Below are 12,958 nucleotides of genomic sequence, written 5' to 3'. Positions count from 1 at the left end.
TATTTAATAAATATTCAGTAATATTCTAGTACAAAGTACAAGAATGCTAAAAATTTGTCTGCTTCAACTAACATTAAGCATACTACTACCGACAATAAAACTTATCAAATAAGTATTTTATCTTTATAGACTAGTTTAAAATGTAATTTTTACCTGGACAATATAAACACACAGTATAAAAATAACTACTTACATATAATTAAATAAAATCGCAGCTATATGAATAATAATAATAGAATATGATATAATATTTACAAATGAAGATGGAATCATAAGTTTCTAACTTTGTGATGAAAACATCTCATGTGGCCTCTTTTCCCTAGTCACCCAAAAGAAATTATCCTTCTACAATAGAAATTTTATTATGAATTTTTGTCATTCCATTCATAAAATAAGGCTATAGCAACACTTTAATTACTTACTTGAAAATAATCCTCGATTTCTTGAAGAGTTCGGTCTTTGGTTTCTGGCACTGCCAAATAAATAAAAAGGGCTTCTATTATACCAGCCGTGCCGAAAATCAGAAATATTCCAGAGATTCCAACAGCCGTATTGACCGTAGGGAAAGATTTGGTCACGACAAATAAGAACAAATTGAAAATAAAAAAAGTAAAGCCAGCAGAAATACCACGCGCCCTTTGTGGTAATAATTCGCCAATCATAATGCCAGGTAGTGCAAATAAACCGGCCGTATTTGCGGCTACATAAATCAAGAGGAAAATTCCAAGAATATATTTCTGTAACATAAATTGATTTATTTTAGAAAGGGTGTTTATTTAAGTTGTATCATAATTCATGAAAATATTAATATAATAGGAGAATAAAAAAAAATTACATCGCTGGGAGATTCTTCTTTTTTAGCCATCAGATAAGCTGCTAAAATTAAAGAAGCCACTGCAGTTAAACTAGCAGAAAGAAGTCCAAGTAATCTTCTACCAATTTTAAGAAGCAGAGCACAACCCACGATGCAAAATATTGCTCTAATTACACCTGTTATCAATGCTGCCAAATAACTGTCGATACTGTTACCACCAGCTGGACAAAGATTAATGCAATATATAATAACATTCACTCAAATTTCTATCTTCGTATTGCAGAATTTTCAGTTATTAAATAAAAACGAAAGTTATTAACGGTTTATCAGTTTGCGTTGAATTTTTTAAACAGACATTACTAATAAACTAATTTCGGTCTGCAATATTAGATGATAAATTGAAAAAAGTAGGTAAATACGGCACAATAATGCAAAACTAAAATAATAGGTAAAAAATTGATTTTATCATAATGATATCTTACCTATGTCATTAATAAGATCTACAGCATAAAATACAACAATATACGTTCCACATGATACTTGAAGAATATTGAAGATATTAATAATAATAAAAGGTTTTATAACGCCTCGATTGAAGATTAAATTTAAGCTCGAGGAAATTTTATCCCTCCACGTATTTGCCTCTGAATGCCTTGCGTTATCGGCTCTTGCTCTGGCTTGTAAGATGACAATTTCTATCTCCACCTATGAAAGATTTACGATTAAAGTTTGATTTGCACTATAGGCAAATAAAAGCTGAAGAGAATTCAATCTTTACCTGTTCGACATCACCACCCCTTAACCAAAGCAAAGCTTTTCGAGCTTTCTCCACATTTTTCCTCCTAACCAACCATGCAGGACTTTCATGGACCAAGGATAAGGCGATTAACGCCAGACCTGGAAAGATGATACTGCAAAAAGCCACGGTACTCCACTTAAAAGATGCCCCGAAAGCATACACCAATAGAATTCCAAAGCAGTATGCGGCAAACGAACCCCCGACTAGAAAACCACGAATCGTTGGATCTGCAATTTCTCCCACGAGAACCTGAAACATTTTTTTTATCAGTATAATTGCCACTTCTCCAATATAATTTTTATTTTCATTTATAATATTTTCGTTTTTATGTTTAAAATCAATATTATAGAGAAGCTCACCTGTGCTGGAACAGCTATCAAACCAACAGCCAATCCAGAGACTACTCTTCCAACAAGGATGCTGGAAATATTTTCTGCAAACCCCATTACGATCCAGCCTACACATAATGGAATTGCTCCAAGTTGTAGAGACCCGCGTCTTCCAATTGTTTCGATAAGTGGTCCCGATAATAATGACCCAACGGGTGTGGCTAAGCTGTGTACCGAAGCTTTAAAATACATTTTTTGATAAATTATTATTATCGCAAGCGTCAATTGCTGCGCGATTCGATTAATCTGATGTACCATATATTTGCTACACAGAAGCTACAAATAAGGGGTTCGCCGCTAGGAAAACGCTTCGTCTATTACATAAAAGAAGCTTTATTATAGGAGCGGCCTAGGGGAGAAAGAAAGAGTGGAGAGTTAATAAAACTGCGCAATGCAGTGGTATTCGTTTGCCTCGAAGAATACATTTTAATGCAATTAGGAAAATGCTGTGGTTTTTATGCATGTGTCTGTTGGGCTGGAAAGGTTTAAGGCGCTATTCTTCCCGTTGAAGGCTACCTTCAGCCAAAGTATAATAGGATTGTGTGAATCTATTTTGAAAATTTCCATCAACTTTTCTTGCACAAGCTTAAATCTGAATTTGTATATATATATATATACATGTATGTCAACATTTGTACACATTTGAATCTAACAGTGCGACGTATCGTAGAAACCTGATAAAGTTTTCCATATAATTCCAAGACTTGGGAAATTTCTAGTATAATTCAATCTGACAAAATGGTCTAACCTCTCTCTCTCTCTCTCTCTCTCTCTTTGATTATTATACTATATATATTCATGGATAATTCTACACATATAAGATTTGTGAAACTGATATTTCAATGCACTTGCGGTGTAACTCGGCGAGCATGATAGTACCCTGCCATTAACGATAGCCCTATATAAGCTCAGATTGGTGGACGAACCACTGGAGAAATTTGAGAGATTCCCTCATCACTCGAATTGAAATTCTTACGAAGCTATTCAACGTAATCCTAATCCTTTCAGAATACTGTTATCCTTGATGAGGCCAGGCCATTCGCAATTCTAACTTTAAGGTGGCTACCATTCCAAGCCTGGAGAATCTTCGGACTATATATAAAGCGTAATAATGTCAAAGACTTAAATTCCTCTGTACAATAAAATTATAATTAATGTACACACTGTATTTTTGTGAAACGAAGGAAAATTTAATTTATTCGTTTATTAAAGAATAATTCTTTCGGTTCTAAAATTTAAGCTTTTGTCACCGTAGCGGTGCAAGAATAAGCTTTGTGCAAGAAAAAGCGATTATTACGAGAAGACTGCTTTTACACTGGAAAATGCATAGAATACTAATGAAGACGAGATATACATATAACGAGTCACGTTTGTGCTCTTTGGATATCAAGCGATGTATTCACGAGATTACAAATTAAGGTCGTCTGTCCCTTGTCGGAGTATCAAATTCTTTCAAGATTCTTAATTAAACGGAAAATACATTTTTCTATATAATATAGTCGTAAGTGAAACTGCTAAAGTTTTTTCAAAAATATCCTTTTAAATTGTCATCCTGATGAAGAATGAAATATTTGTGTTTAGGAAAGAAAAATCGTTATTATATATATTTTGAGACATTTGACAAGTATCGTCAGGTATCGACGTGTGAAATCTGTCCAAGTGTCATGGGTGAAGAACAAATATGAAATAATTTGTGGTTAGATATAGTATATAGGCTGACAGGTTTACACAAATGCATAATAGCCATCCATCAAGTGATCTGCCTGGCAAAATGTCCGATAAACGTGAGCCAGTCAGCCAGCGAACCGAAATAATCCTTGGATGCTGATCGTGCGTGGCAAAGTGTAAGTGTAACTGCTGTAAGCTGCAGAATATCTCGCAAGGCCTCGCAATATCGCGTTTCGCAGATGACAAATGATCGAATAAGTTCTCCCGTCACTAATAAATAATGACCAAATTATCACGTCGCAAAAATCGTCCCAGTAGGTCATGGACCATTTTGCGACCTTACACGAATCTTTTAGCTTAGTACCACATGCCTAACCGGATCCACGTGTACGACCACACATACATTTTGATTACTCCTTAATGTCAAATAATCGTACGTCCACCTCCAAATCTTTTTCTCCTCCGTCTACGCTGTATATATATGTACTTGCGTCAATTTTAATAACGCTAGCTAAAAAATTGATCGACATATCTGTGGGATTTCCTCTCAAACACTTTTCTTTTTCTCGTTATTTATAGACAGTTTGGTTTTTAATTCGTTTCTCGTATGTGTGTGTTTTTCTGTGTTTATTTGTTAAATATAGGTCAGGACATTTATCAAGTTATGAGAAAAAAAAGGAAATAATACTCGGCTGCAGCTGCTACTGCAGTCCCGACACGTAACTATCTCAGCTGTAACTTTTCTACTTGCGGCCGAATTTTCTTTTTTTAACTGCAAAGGAAACGAGCCAGGAAGAAAGCAGAGCGCCGTGGCTGCTTTAGGTTCGTGCAGTGTTATCTGGTATTATAGGAATAATTTTAAATAGAAAAAGGTTATAATGTAATGCAGAGCTTTTGAGAATCAATTGTCAAGCGTGTAATTTTGTTATTCCAATTATCTGCCAAGCAGAAATCGGTCATTTAGTTCGATCAGTCGATTATTTTGCAATTTAACGCAACGTGGTAATTATGTTAAATAAATATAATTATCTTACTGCAGTCGCATATACTATTGAAAATTAGGGGGTTAAAACTTGCTTAATACGGTATTAGAAATCGATTAAAATTTATGAGGCCTGTGAATGAGCACCAGCTATTTTACGAGACGATAAAGTCATTTATCCCATTCGTCTAATATTTCATACTTGTACAAGGATAACTGTCGTTAAAACTAGATCGGAGAGAGATCGCGAATTTGCATTGGCTACCGATTTGCAAGAGATGATAGTAGAGTGCTAGTGGTATCAGGTCTGGAATAAGTTTTTTAAAGGCCATTAAACACGCTCCATGAATTTTAAGGGAGAAAAATGAATGGAACATTTTTAACCAAAACGATCGATATCTGTATTATTGCTAGACTTAATATAATTAATAATGATGTTATATATATATGAGAATCATCCTTTTCTCGTTTGATATAACTGAAATGCTCTTGGCCTTCACACTCCATGACGAACAAAATTTGTCACATTCTAATTTGAACTATACATAATTGCAAACACGTCTCTAACAAGCATGCATGTGTGTACTCGTTTTTTTTATCTTCAAATCTATCGTGCGTGTAGATCCTTGAACTATCTGCGTATGAAACTCGTGAAATATTTCACGCGACTTGCATTTAGAAAACTATATTTTATATCGAAAGATAAATGTAACACGAGTGGCATAATTTTCGTGTATTTACAGGATAGTTGTATCTTTTGAGGGGTAAATTATATGACGTGTGGCATGGATCAAATACGGAAATAATTGATGACTTACCAATCCAAGATCCAAGCTCCTGATCAGTTCGTAAAGTTCCATTGATTTCGGACAATTGAGGGAGGAGTATCGCGCTATATCCAATAGGCATCCCAACACCCGCTGACAATAAGAATACAGCGCCAGTCACCATGAACTGAAATAATAATTAAAACACATTCGTGAAAAGAAGCACCAAGCTAACAGCTATGACATCTGCCTTTGTAATTAAACCATAATTTCTGAATAATGCTAAAATTTGGCTGACAAAGAGATTTAGCGCCGAATTAAATCCACTGTAATGGCACGAGAAAACATTTAACCATGCACAATGCGATCCCTCGCTGGTTTAACTTAAATGAGAATAAATGCAGTTTCAATAATTTTATGTTTTTTTAAGTGACCACTGAAAGTTTTACGAATTTTCTCAGTTTGCTATAGAGATTAATGAGAGAAATTCCGTGTAAATTTTCTGCTGTAGCATTCAGCAGCATTTAATTAAGATTCTTTTCCATGTGTACGAATGAACAAAATTTTTGCACTGTTTACCAGTAATGTGTAAAAGATACAAAGAGGTACTGGAAAGGTTAATTAAGAGATTCAGAATATTATCTTTTCGCAATAAGTAGTTCGTGCTACCGAAGGTTTACTTTCCAAGCGTATTAAATTCATTTCATTATTCATGAGTTCGTTTTGCATAAAATTATTTACGGTACACTGATAATTTGATATTTTAAAATCCGATTTCTCAGTGGCATTAATTACTAAATCTTAAACTTCTCCCAAACAAATTAACCTGCTTTCCGTTTGAAATCAAATTTGTGTTTCGTTACATCGATACCTATATATATATATATATATATATATAGCCTGTTCCTACTGGAATATTGAATCGACACATGATCCTGCTCAAATTTATTTTATCACAATTGCGAGTGATTAAACAACTCGATTCGATCGAGTGTTTCGTTAAACTCGTTCGGTTCGTTTAATTTTCAAACTCTGCGAACATCGCGGAGGAGAAATGTTATTGCAGCGTGTTATTGATCCCTGAGCGCTCCAAGAGTTCTGCCACTAAAGCACGAAAAAGATAGTAAAGTTTCAAGTACGGTTTTTGCGTTTCGAGGATGGTCTAGTATCTCATCAGGATCCACCTTTACCACGTTTTGTCCAAACAGCGTTTAATCGTTTTCTTTGAAACACCTCGCGATGCATAAAAGCACAGTTTCGCGCACTGATAAGAAGAAAAGGCAAGCATTTTGTTTATTCCCACTGATGACTGGCGAATGTGACGAGTAAACCTTGACGCGAATCGTATATGCAATAGAAAAATTTAGGCGCGAATTTAATAGAATTCGATTATAGTTTAGTCAATTACATTTTTAAATTTAAATTGCACTTTTTCCAGATAACATATCCACGGTTGTTCATTCGGGCTTGCATTAGCAGAGGCCAGCAAAGTAAGCAGAAATGAGACTTTCCAGGCCGCACTCGAGACCGCCTTGGTGAGATGAGGGTTAAGTGCAGGTAGTAATTGGTAAGCTTGGAAAGAAAGTGGTAATTGTGAGACGTATACCGAGAAGCTGGTGAAAAAATAGACAGCGTAGGTGAGACATAAAAGCATACCGACACAACTCGTCGTTCACCTAATTATGATTGGTAGTTGACGAGCAAGATTAAGAAATATTTTAATTCACTGAAAGAGTATTGATATATTTCTCTCTCAATTTCACGAGAGAAGAATTCTTACCTGAGCAAAGACACCTTTAGAATTCAACCTATACTGTGTGTTAGGAGTTTCGTGGCCAATACTGCAGCTTTCCTTCTCATCGCTGTTGTTATTTTCTATGTCATCCGATATATCTTTGGCCTTTGCTGTTTTATCCAAGTTTTCTGGATGATAACTTAGCATTGACTGGCTTTCTCCGCTGAAAGCTCAAATTAATTAGATAAGAAGTTTAATAGCTGCAATTAAGCGCAACGTTAAATTTGACAAGTTGACGGAGTAGTAAAAACAAATGCAACTGCGCAAAAGAGAAAATTAAATGAAACGTTTGAAATGAGTCTATAATTGCATTTATAGAGTAATTTGTTTAAGCATTAAAAATTTCACGAAACTTTTGAAGATAGTTTGGCATTCTTACCTAGAGTCGAGTGCCATGTTGATAGAAAATTATTGCCAGTATTTCCGACAAGAACAATCACTTCTTAAGTCTTCGTATATAGTTTCTTCCACTTTCTCATCCGGAAAATTTTTCAACGCTCTTCAATGAGATTCTCCATCAATGTATACATCTTATTTGTCTTTCGAAAGACAGGTATAGAGAAAGAGATGACTTTGAAGATTCCCAGTTAACAATGTCTGAAGCGTCACGATTAATCATGATATGATACCTATTATCTGTGTTTGATATCATAAATTTTCATTTTATAATTAGATTGTGTAAAGAGATAAAATGGTTACAATTTGCAGTATAATGTCAATATGATCGTGAGCTTATTTATTGAAATATATTGCAGACTTACAAAGATAGTCTATGTTTGATATTTGACGCTATATTCTAAGGAAAATATAAGATCATGTGAAGATAATAATGTATATATAAAGATTACTGACGAGAAACACAGTGAGTGCTTTATGAGTATATTCACATGTGATTGTGCTAATAAATTTCCTAATTTCACATAATATAATATTTTTCATTGACGATATACTGAATCAAATTAATTCGTGAGCATTTCAACCACAGAGTATTATAGGAAATTAGCAAAGAAAGTTCAAAACAAATTTAGCTGAAATGCCCATGAATCATTGTGAGGTTTTATCTGGAAAATTGGAGATAACAAATTTGTAATTGGAAAATTGAGGAGAGCTATTATAATTGCTTACCTGTTTTACGTATCGATAGTGGCGAAGTGGGTCGTTGACTAATGGATGGAAAAATAAAAAATGTATCACGGATAGAGACTCGGTTAGTAAACGAAGCGTTTAATCAGTAAGCGATATGCAACGGTAGCGCTACGGTATCGGAGAAACGATAGCGGAGCTCGCGCGAATCGTTATGACGGGTCACGAAGAGGCAGAAACTGAATGAGACATTCATCAGGGACGCGCGTTTATAAACGGCTCACTTTGATTGGATACGTTTCTCGTTGGACGAATTCTACCGAACGTTTTACAGATGGCTACACACACACACACATATATATATATATATATATATATATATGTATAGTATAGTAGTTAGAATGGCCTTACTATTCCTTTCAAGCTTCCACACAATTTATGACAACCTTTCTTCCAAAAACTGCCTCCTTGCATATTCGCACACCTCTCAATAAAATCTTCACGTCAACCCATTCGATCAACATACTTCCTCAATTGTGCGCAAATATCCTTTTACCTCTTCTTACCCCTAACATTTATTTTCCACATCTCCACTCTACCGTTCCAACTTGCTCTATCAACTCGATTATTGGATCAACTTGTTCTCCACCACATTTAACTGTTTTTGCAAATTCACGAATTAACTTTGCAATTTCCCCGACGACGTTCCATTAATTTGCCTCGTATTCTGTATTCTGACACAAAATTTTCCTCCATGGAACGAATATATAAGGCTCCTGAACAATGCGTTGCAGAAAATATTGCAAATTTTCTACCGCTTCGTAATTTACGTTTTTCGCATACTATATATATTTCAATGCTGATCTTGCTTCACTATATAAGCTATATAGCTTGCCTTTGAATTTTGGAGCTATAAATTCTTACATGTTCGTAATACCGTTGCCAATATCAAACAGTTTTGAACAAATTAAATCCACTGTTAACGCAATCTGTTGTTATGTCCTTAGCTGTGTAGTAAACTCAAGAACAGTTTTTGTTGTGGGCTTCAGCGACCGCTCCCTACCAGCTGGTAGTAGTTTTGGGAAATTCGATGAAGGATTCGTGTAGAAGGATGCAACACTTAGTCAAAGTAGACTTCGATGATTTTTAATGGTTTTTATTTATTAACCGTAACAAGTATAAGAGAGCCTTGCAAGGCTGTTGTTGTTGAAGGTACAATTAGTACTTACTTAAAGACTAATCGAATTAGTCGACGCCGGGTCCTGGATCGTGATCCAGGGAGATGGCTAAGCCAATCAAAACGTTTTTAAAATGAATTTATTCTATCTTTGACCAATAAGAACTAAAGCATCTTAGAGTGAGTGGGAGGTATAGAATTCTCTCACTGACTTGCATTCGCACGATGCAAGATGCAAACTTAGGCAAATATGAGGTCCCGGCGACGGTGGCTGCAGATTCTGGCATATGGGATTACATTCAACTATCTTATTTCTTTGAATAAAATATTTTTAATTTTTCGAAATTAATTGGTTAGGGACGTAACACTGTACACATTGTGCAAGTTGAATCTGAAATAACAGAATTGGATCGTCCACTTTCATTATTACGAATCAAATTGCTGTAACAAAATGGTAAGCTTTATTGAAATAATAATTAATATTTGAAATTGAAGAATATTTATTGTACATTATATGTTGATACAATTGTATATAAATATCCGAATGTCGTTATTAAACGATTTTATACGAAAAGCAGCTGGGCAAGTGGATCATTAAGAGGTTGCGGTTGACGTTTATTGCACAGAGGGTAATTTTGGTTAATCGTGGTGTATTGCTGTCCGTGTGAATGTTACTTAATAGCCCGAACGCTAATTACAACGTGCTGCACTTGTATAAGCCTGAATTTCCTACCTTCTAATATAATTGCATGACGAGCAGACTGAACATCGGCTAATGACGCAGTGAAATTCATTTAAGAAGAGAGATTAGCTCAAATACGAGAATAAATATTGAACAAATCTCGCTTCAATTAGTTAAATGAGATTAAACTAAGATCTTTGCGTACGTATACCATATGCACGCTTTCCTAATATACAGGAATTTCCTAGTCTCTGAGCAAATAAACATTCTAAAACTGCAGTTAATAATCGACAAATTCTATCGCATACAGTAACTTTACAACCTCAACACTTATAACAAAATTTGCATTAGAATTCCTGAGTATTTATAGAAATAAATGCATAACGATGGCCAGAGATTTAACTACAAAGTTATTAAACTCTGATTGGAGATAAAGTTTAGTGAACTATTTTAGTTTGATTAGCGTATTAAGATTTAATTGATATTTTGTTTGGAAAACTCGTTACGATAACGTTTTCTGCAATTACCATTTGTTATGATTGAACAATAAGCTGTGTGTTGCATTTTCGAAGGCTGTTCAATGTGAGATAAAAATCTCAGCTTATCCTAATGGCCGTTAGATACTGAAATTTGTCAATGTAGGTTTTTTGTTATCGGGGAAGAGATTAGCAGAGGAAAAATAAAATGACTTTTGAAAAAGTGCCTTGTTTCTCGGCCTTAAAAGAAAGAAGAGGCTGTGTACGGTCCATTAGCCACCCGCTGCCTCGTTTAACCTTGACCTGGTATTCTTGACAAGTAAACTGGACGACAAGGCTCCCGACTCAACTTGACCGATTACATTGACACCACCGACGTGCATCAGCACTGATAAGGGGAAATGCTGAGATAATTTTTGTCATTCCATATCCTAACTCATCCATCAATCTTGACATTCAAGTATTTCGCTTTTAATTTATTTCATATTTCCGCAAAACTCGCGTGCTAAACACTCATCTGCTTAATTCCTTAATATTAAAACTATTTGAGATAACTTAACTTTTTTACTACACCCTTCACTTTATTAGGTTTTTTGCTCGGTAAAAACAGGGAAGTAAGAGAGTAATAAGGTATTTAGTATCTACGAAGAAAGCGGATGAATTTTCATCGGTCACAAGATCCATACTCGGCCTGCAAAGCTTTTCACGATGGTAAACGAACTAGACAGCCAATATCTCTTGGCTGGCCATCAACGTACATGCACCACTTTATGTATTATCTTCAGCAACAGTGTACATACTGTCGCAAAGATGACAAAGTTGAGGTAGGACGTGATAACTCAAGTACCTGTCGTCCTTTGTGTAAAGAAGAAGCTTGCTTCAAAAGATTTGAGTAAATATTACTGCTCTAAATACAATATAAACATTCTAATATTATACATTTTTTAAGGTGAAAAGTTTTGATTTTACAGTGGCGTTGGATGAGACGGAAAAGATTTTGTTTTATTATAGCACCTGATAAGATTTACTTAGGTCGAACTAAGAGAATTAATTTAGTTTCGAGGCTGAGGGCTGTACAAATATTGCGCTTGCCAACAGAGATCCAAGCCAGTGGATTTAAGCACTTTGATGATAATTTGTATCTTTGATAAGAAATAAGGTTTCGAAGTAATCTGCGGTTGGGACAACGACGGAAATTAACGAGCAAGTCGACTCTCGGAGAACTGCTACAATTTTCGAGTTCTCTGCAAACTAACCATCTTCGAATTCCACCCGTATATAATTTTATATGTATGTCCTGGGTCAAACCACATTTGTATTCCAGCGCGCATCCTTTCACGCGAATTCAAGAGTTTTGTCACCGTTCTTCAAGCTTCGAAACAATAAGAAAAAAGGATATATATATATTTATAGTATAAATAATAATTCATATATTCAAAAGCGTATAATTGGAAGGACCATCGACTCGATCAATGGCCACGAAACATTTTTTAGAAAACAGTACCCAATAAATGAATATTTGACAATCAAAGCGTATAACTACAAAATCGATGTATATACATATTCAAAACAATCGCAATTGTCAGAGAACAAAGGAAAAAATCCATTCGTAACGAATATAGCGTATGAAATCTTCAAGTGTAAAATAAAATTGATCGTGTATAAAAAGGTAGGAAAAAAATTAATTGAAGCACCGTTGAGAATAATAGTAAAAGGGCGAGATGTGTGTTTTTATTTGTCTTCCTTTATACCTTTCCACTGGAAGCGGGGAATATTTTAACTGTTCTGCGATCCGCTTGAAAAAGTTTCGTGGTTTAGAGTTTGCGAAGCATGCAGTAAGGGCTGTTTGATGAGGATTTGCATGCTCTTGCCGAGGGCTGAAAAATTAGATAAATGGAAATGAAGTTGGTCGAGGTAAATCGCGTCACGTTTTAGGATAGCAAACGTCAGAGGAGGCTTTCGGCAAGGTCGCACTAGGATCCTTTTGTCTCAGGAGACAGGACTACTGCGGGCGTCCTGCCAATAAATGCTATATACGTAATCAAAAGCTTCGAGCAACTTTGGAATACCCGATCCTCCGTTTCCTATATACCTATAAAAATAACGATCGATTTTACGCAGCTTCACTTTTCTTCTCTTGGAATAAGCAAGGGGGTTTCGAATAAGCAGCTTTCCATCCCATGAATATTACATTCCAGCAATTCTGGCTCCTTTAACAATCGACGCGATCTTCAAACAAATTACATCTTTAAGCGATGGCCAAGAAATCTTGGCAAACTTGCCTCGCACTGCAGGAACTGCAATTTTCTCAACTTGGCACGTTTGG

At 35.3% G+C, this 12,958-nt stretch overlaps 1 protein-coding gene across 4 annotated transcripts; it reads right to left on the bottom strand.

Annotated features, from left to right (window-relative positions):
- Positions 1-138: 138 nt before the first annotated feature.
- Positions 139-8,886, bottom strand: LOC136773309 (facilitated trehalose transporter Tret1-2 homolog). 4 transcript variants are annotated; one of them, XM_066726881.1, is made up of 10 exons: positions 8,340-8,886; positions 7,594-7,850; positions 7,200-7,377; positions 5,471-5,606; positions 1,973-2,181; positions 1,593-1,862; positions 1,297-1,519; positions 836-1,035; positions 423-737; positions 139-345 (listed from the first exon to the last, which is right to left on the bottom strand). In XM_066726881.1, exons 2-10 carry the CDS (start codon positions 7,608-7,610, stop codon positions 280-282), a joined length of 1,614 nt encoding a protein of 537 aa, XP_066582978.1. In that variant the 5' UTR covers positions 7,611-7,850; positions 8,340-8,886; the 3' UTR covers positions 139-279. The 4 variants fall into 4 exon arrangements, with proteins under 4 accessions (XP_066582978.1, XP_066582979.1, XP_066582976.1 ...); XM_066726882.1 differs by having other exon boundaries at positions 7,200-7,384; positions 7,594-7,811; XM_066726879.1 differs by having other exon boundaries at positions 7,594-7,811.
- Positions 8,887-12,958: the final 4,072 nt, after the last annotated feature.

This window comes from Prorops nasuta, unplaced genomic scaffold (assembly GCF_024137725.1).
Source record: "Prorops nasuta isolate Cenicafe-Biocafe unplaced genomic scaffold, Cenicafe_Pnas_1.2 PNAS00005, whole genome shotgun sequence".
NCBI lineage: Eukaryota > Metazoa > Arthropoda > Insecta > Hymenoptera > Bethylidae > Prorops > Prorops nasuta.
The sequence above is the reverse complement of the archived record's forward strand: the minus strand, read 5'-3'. Positions and strand labels throughout refer to the sequence as shown.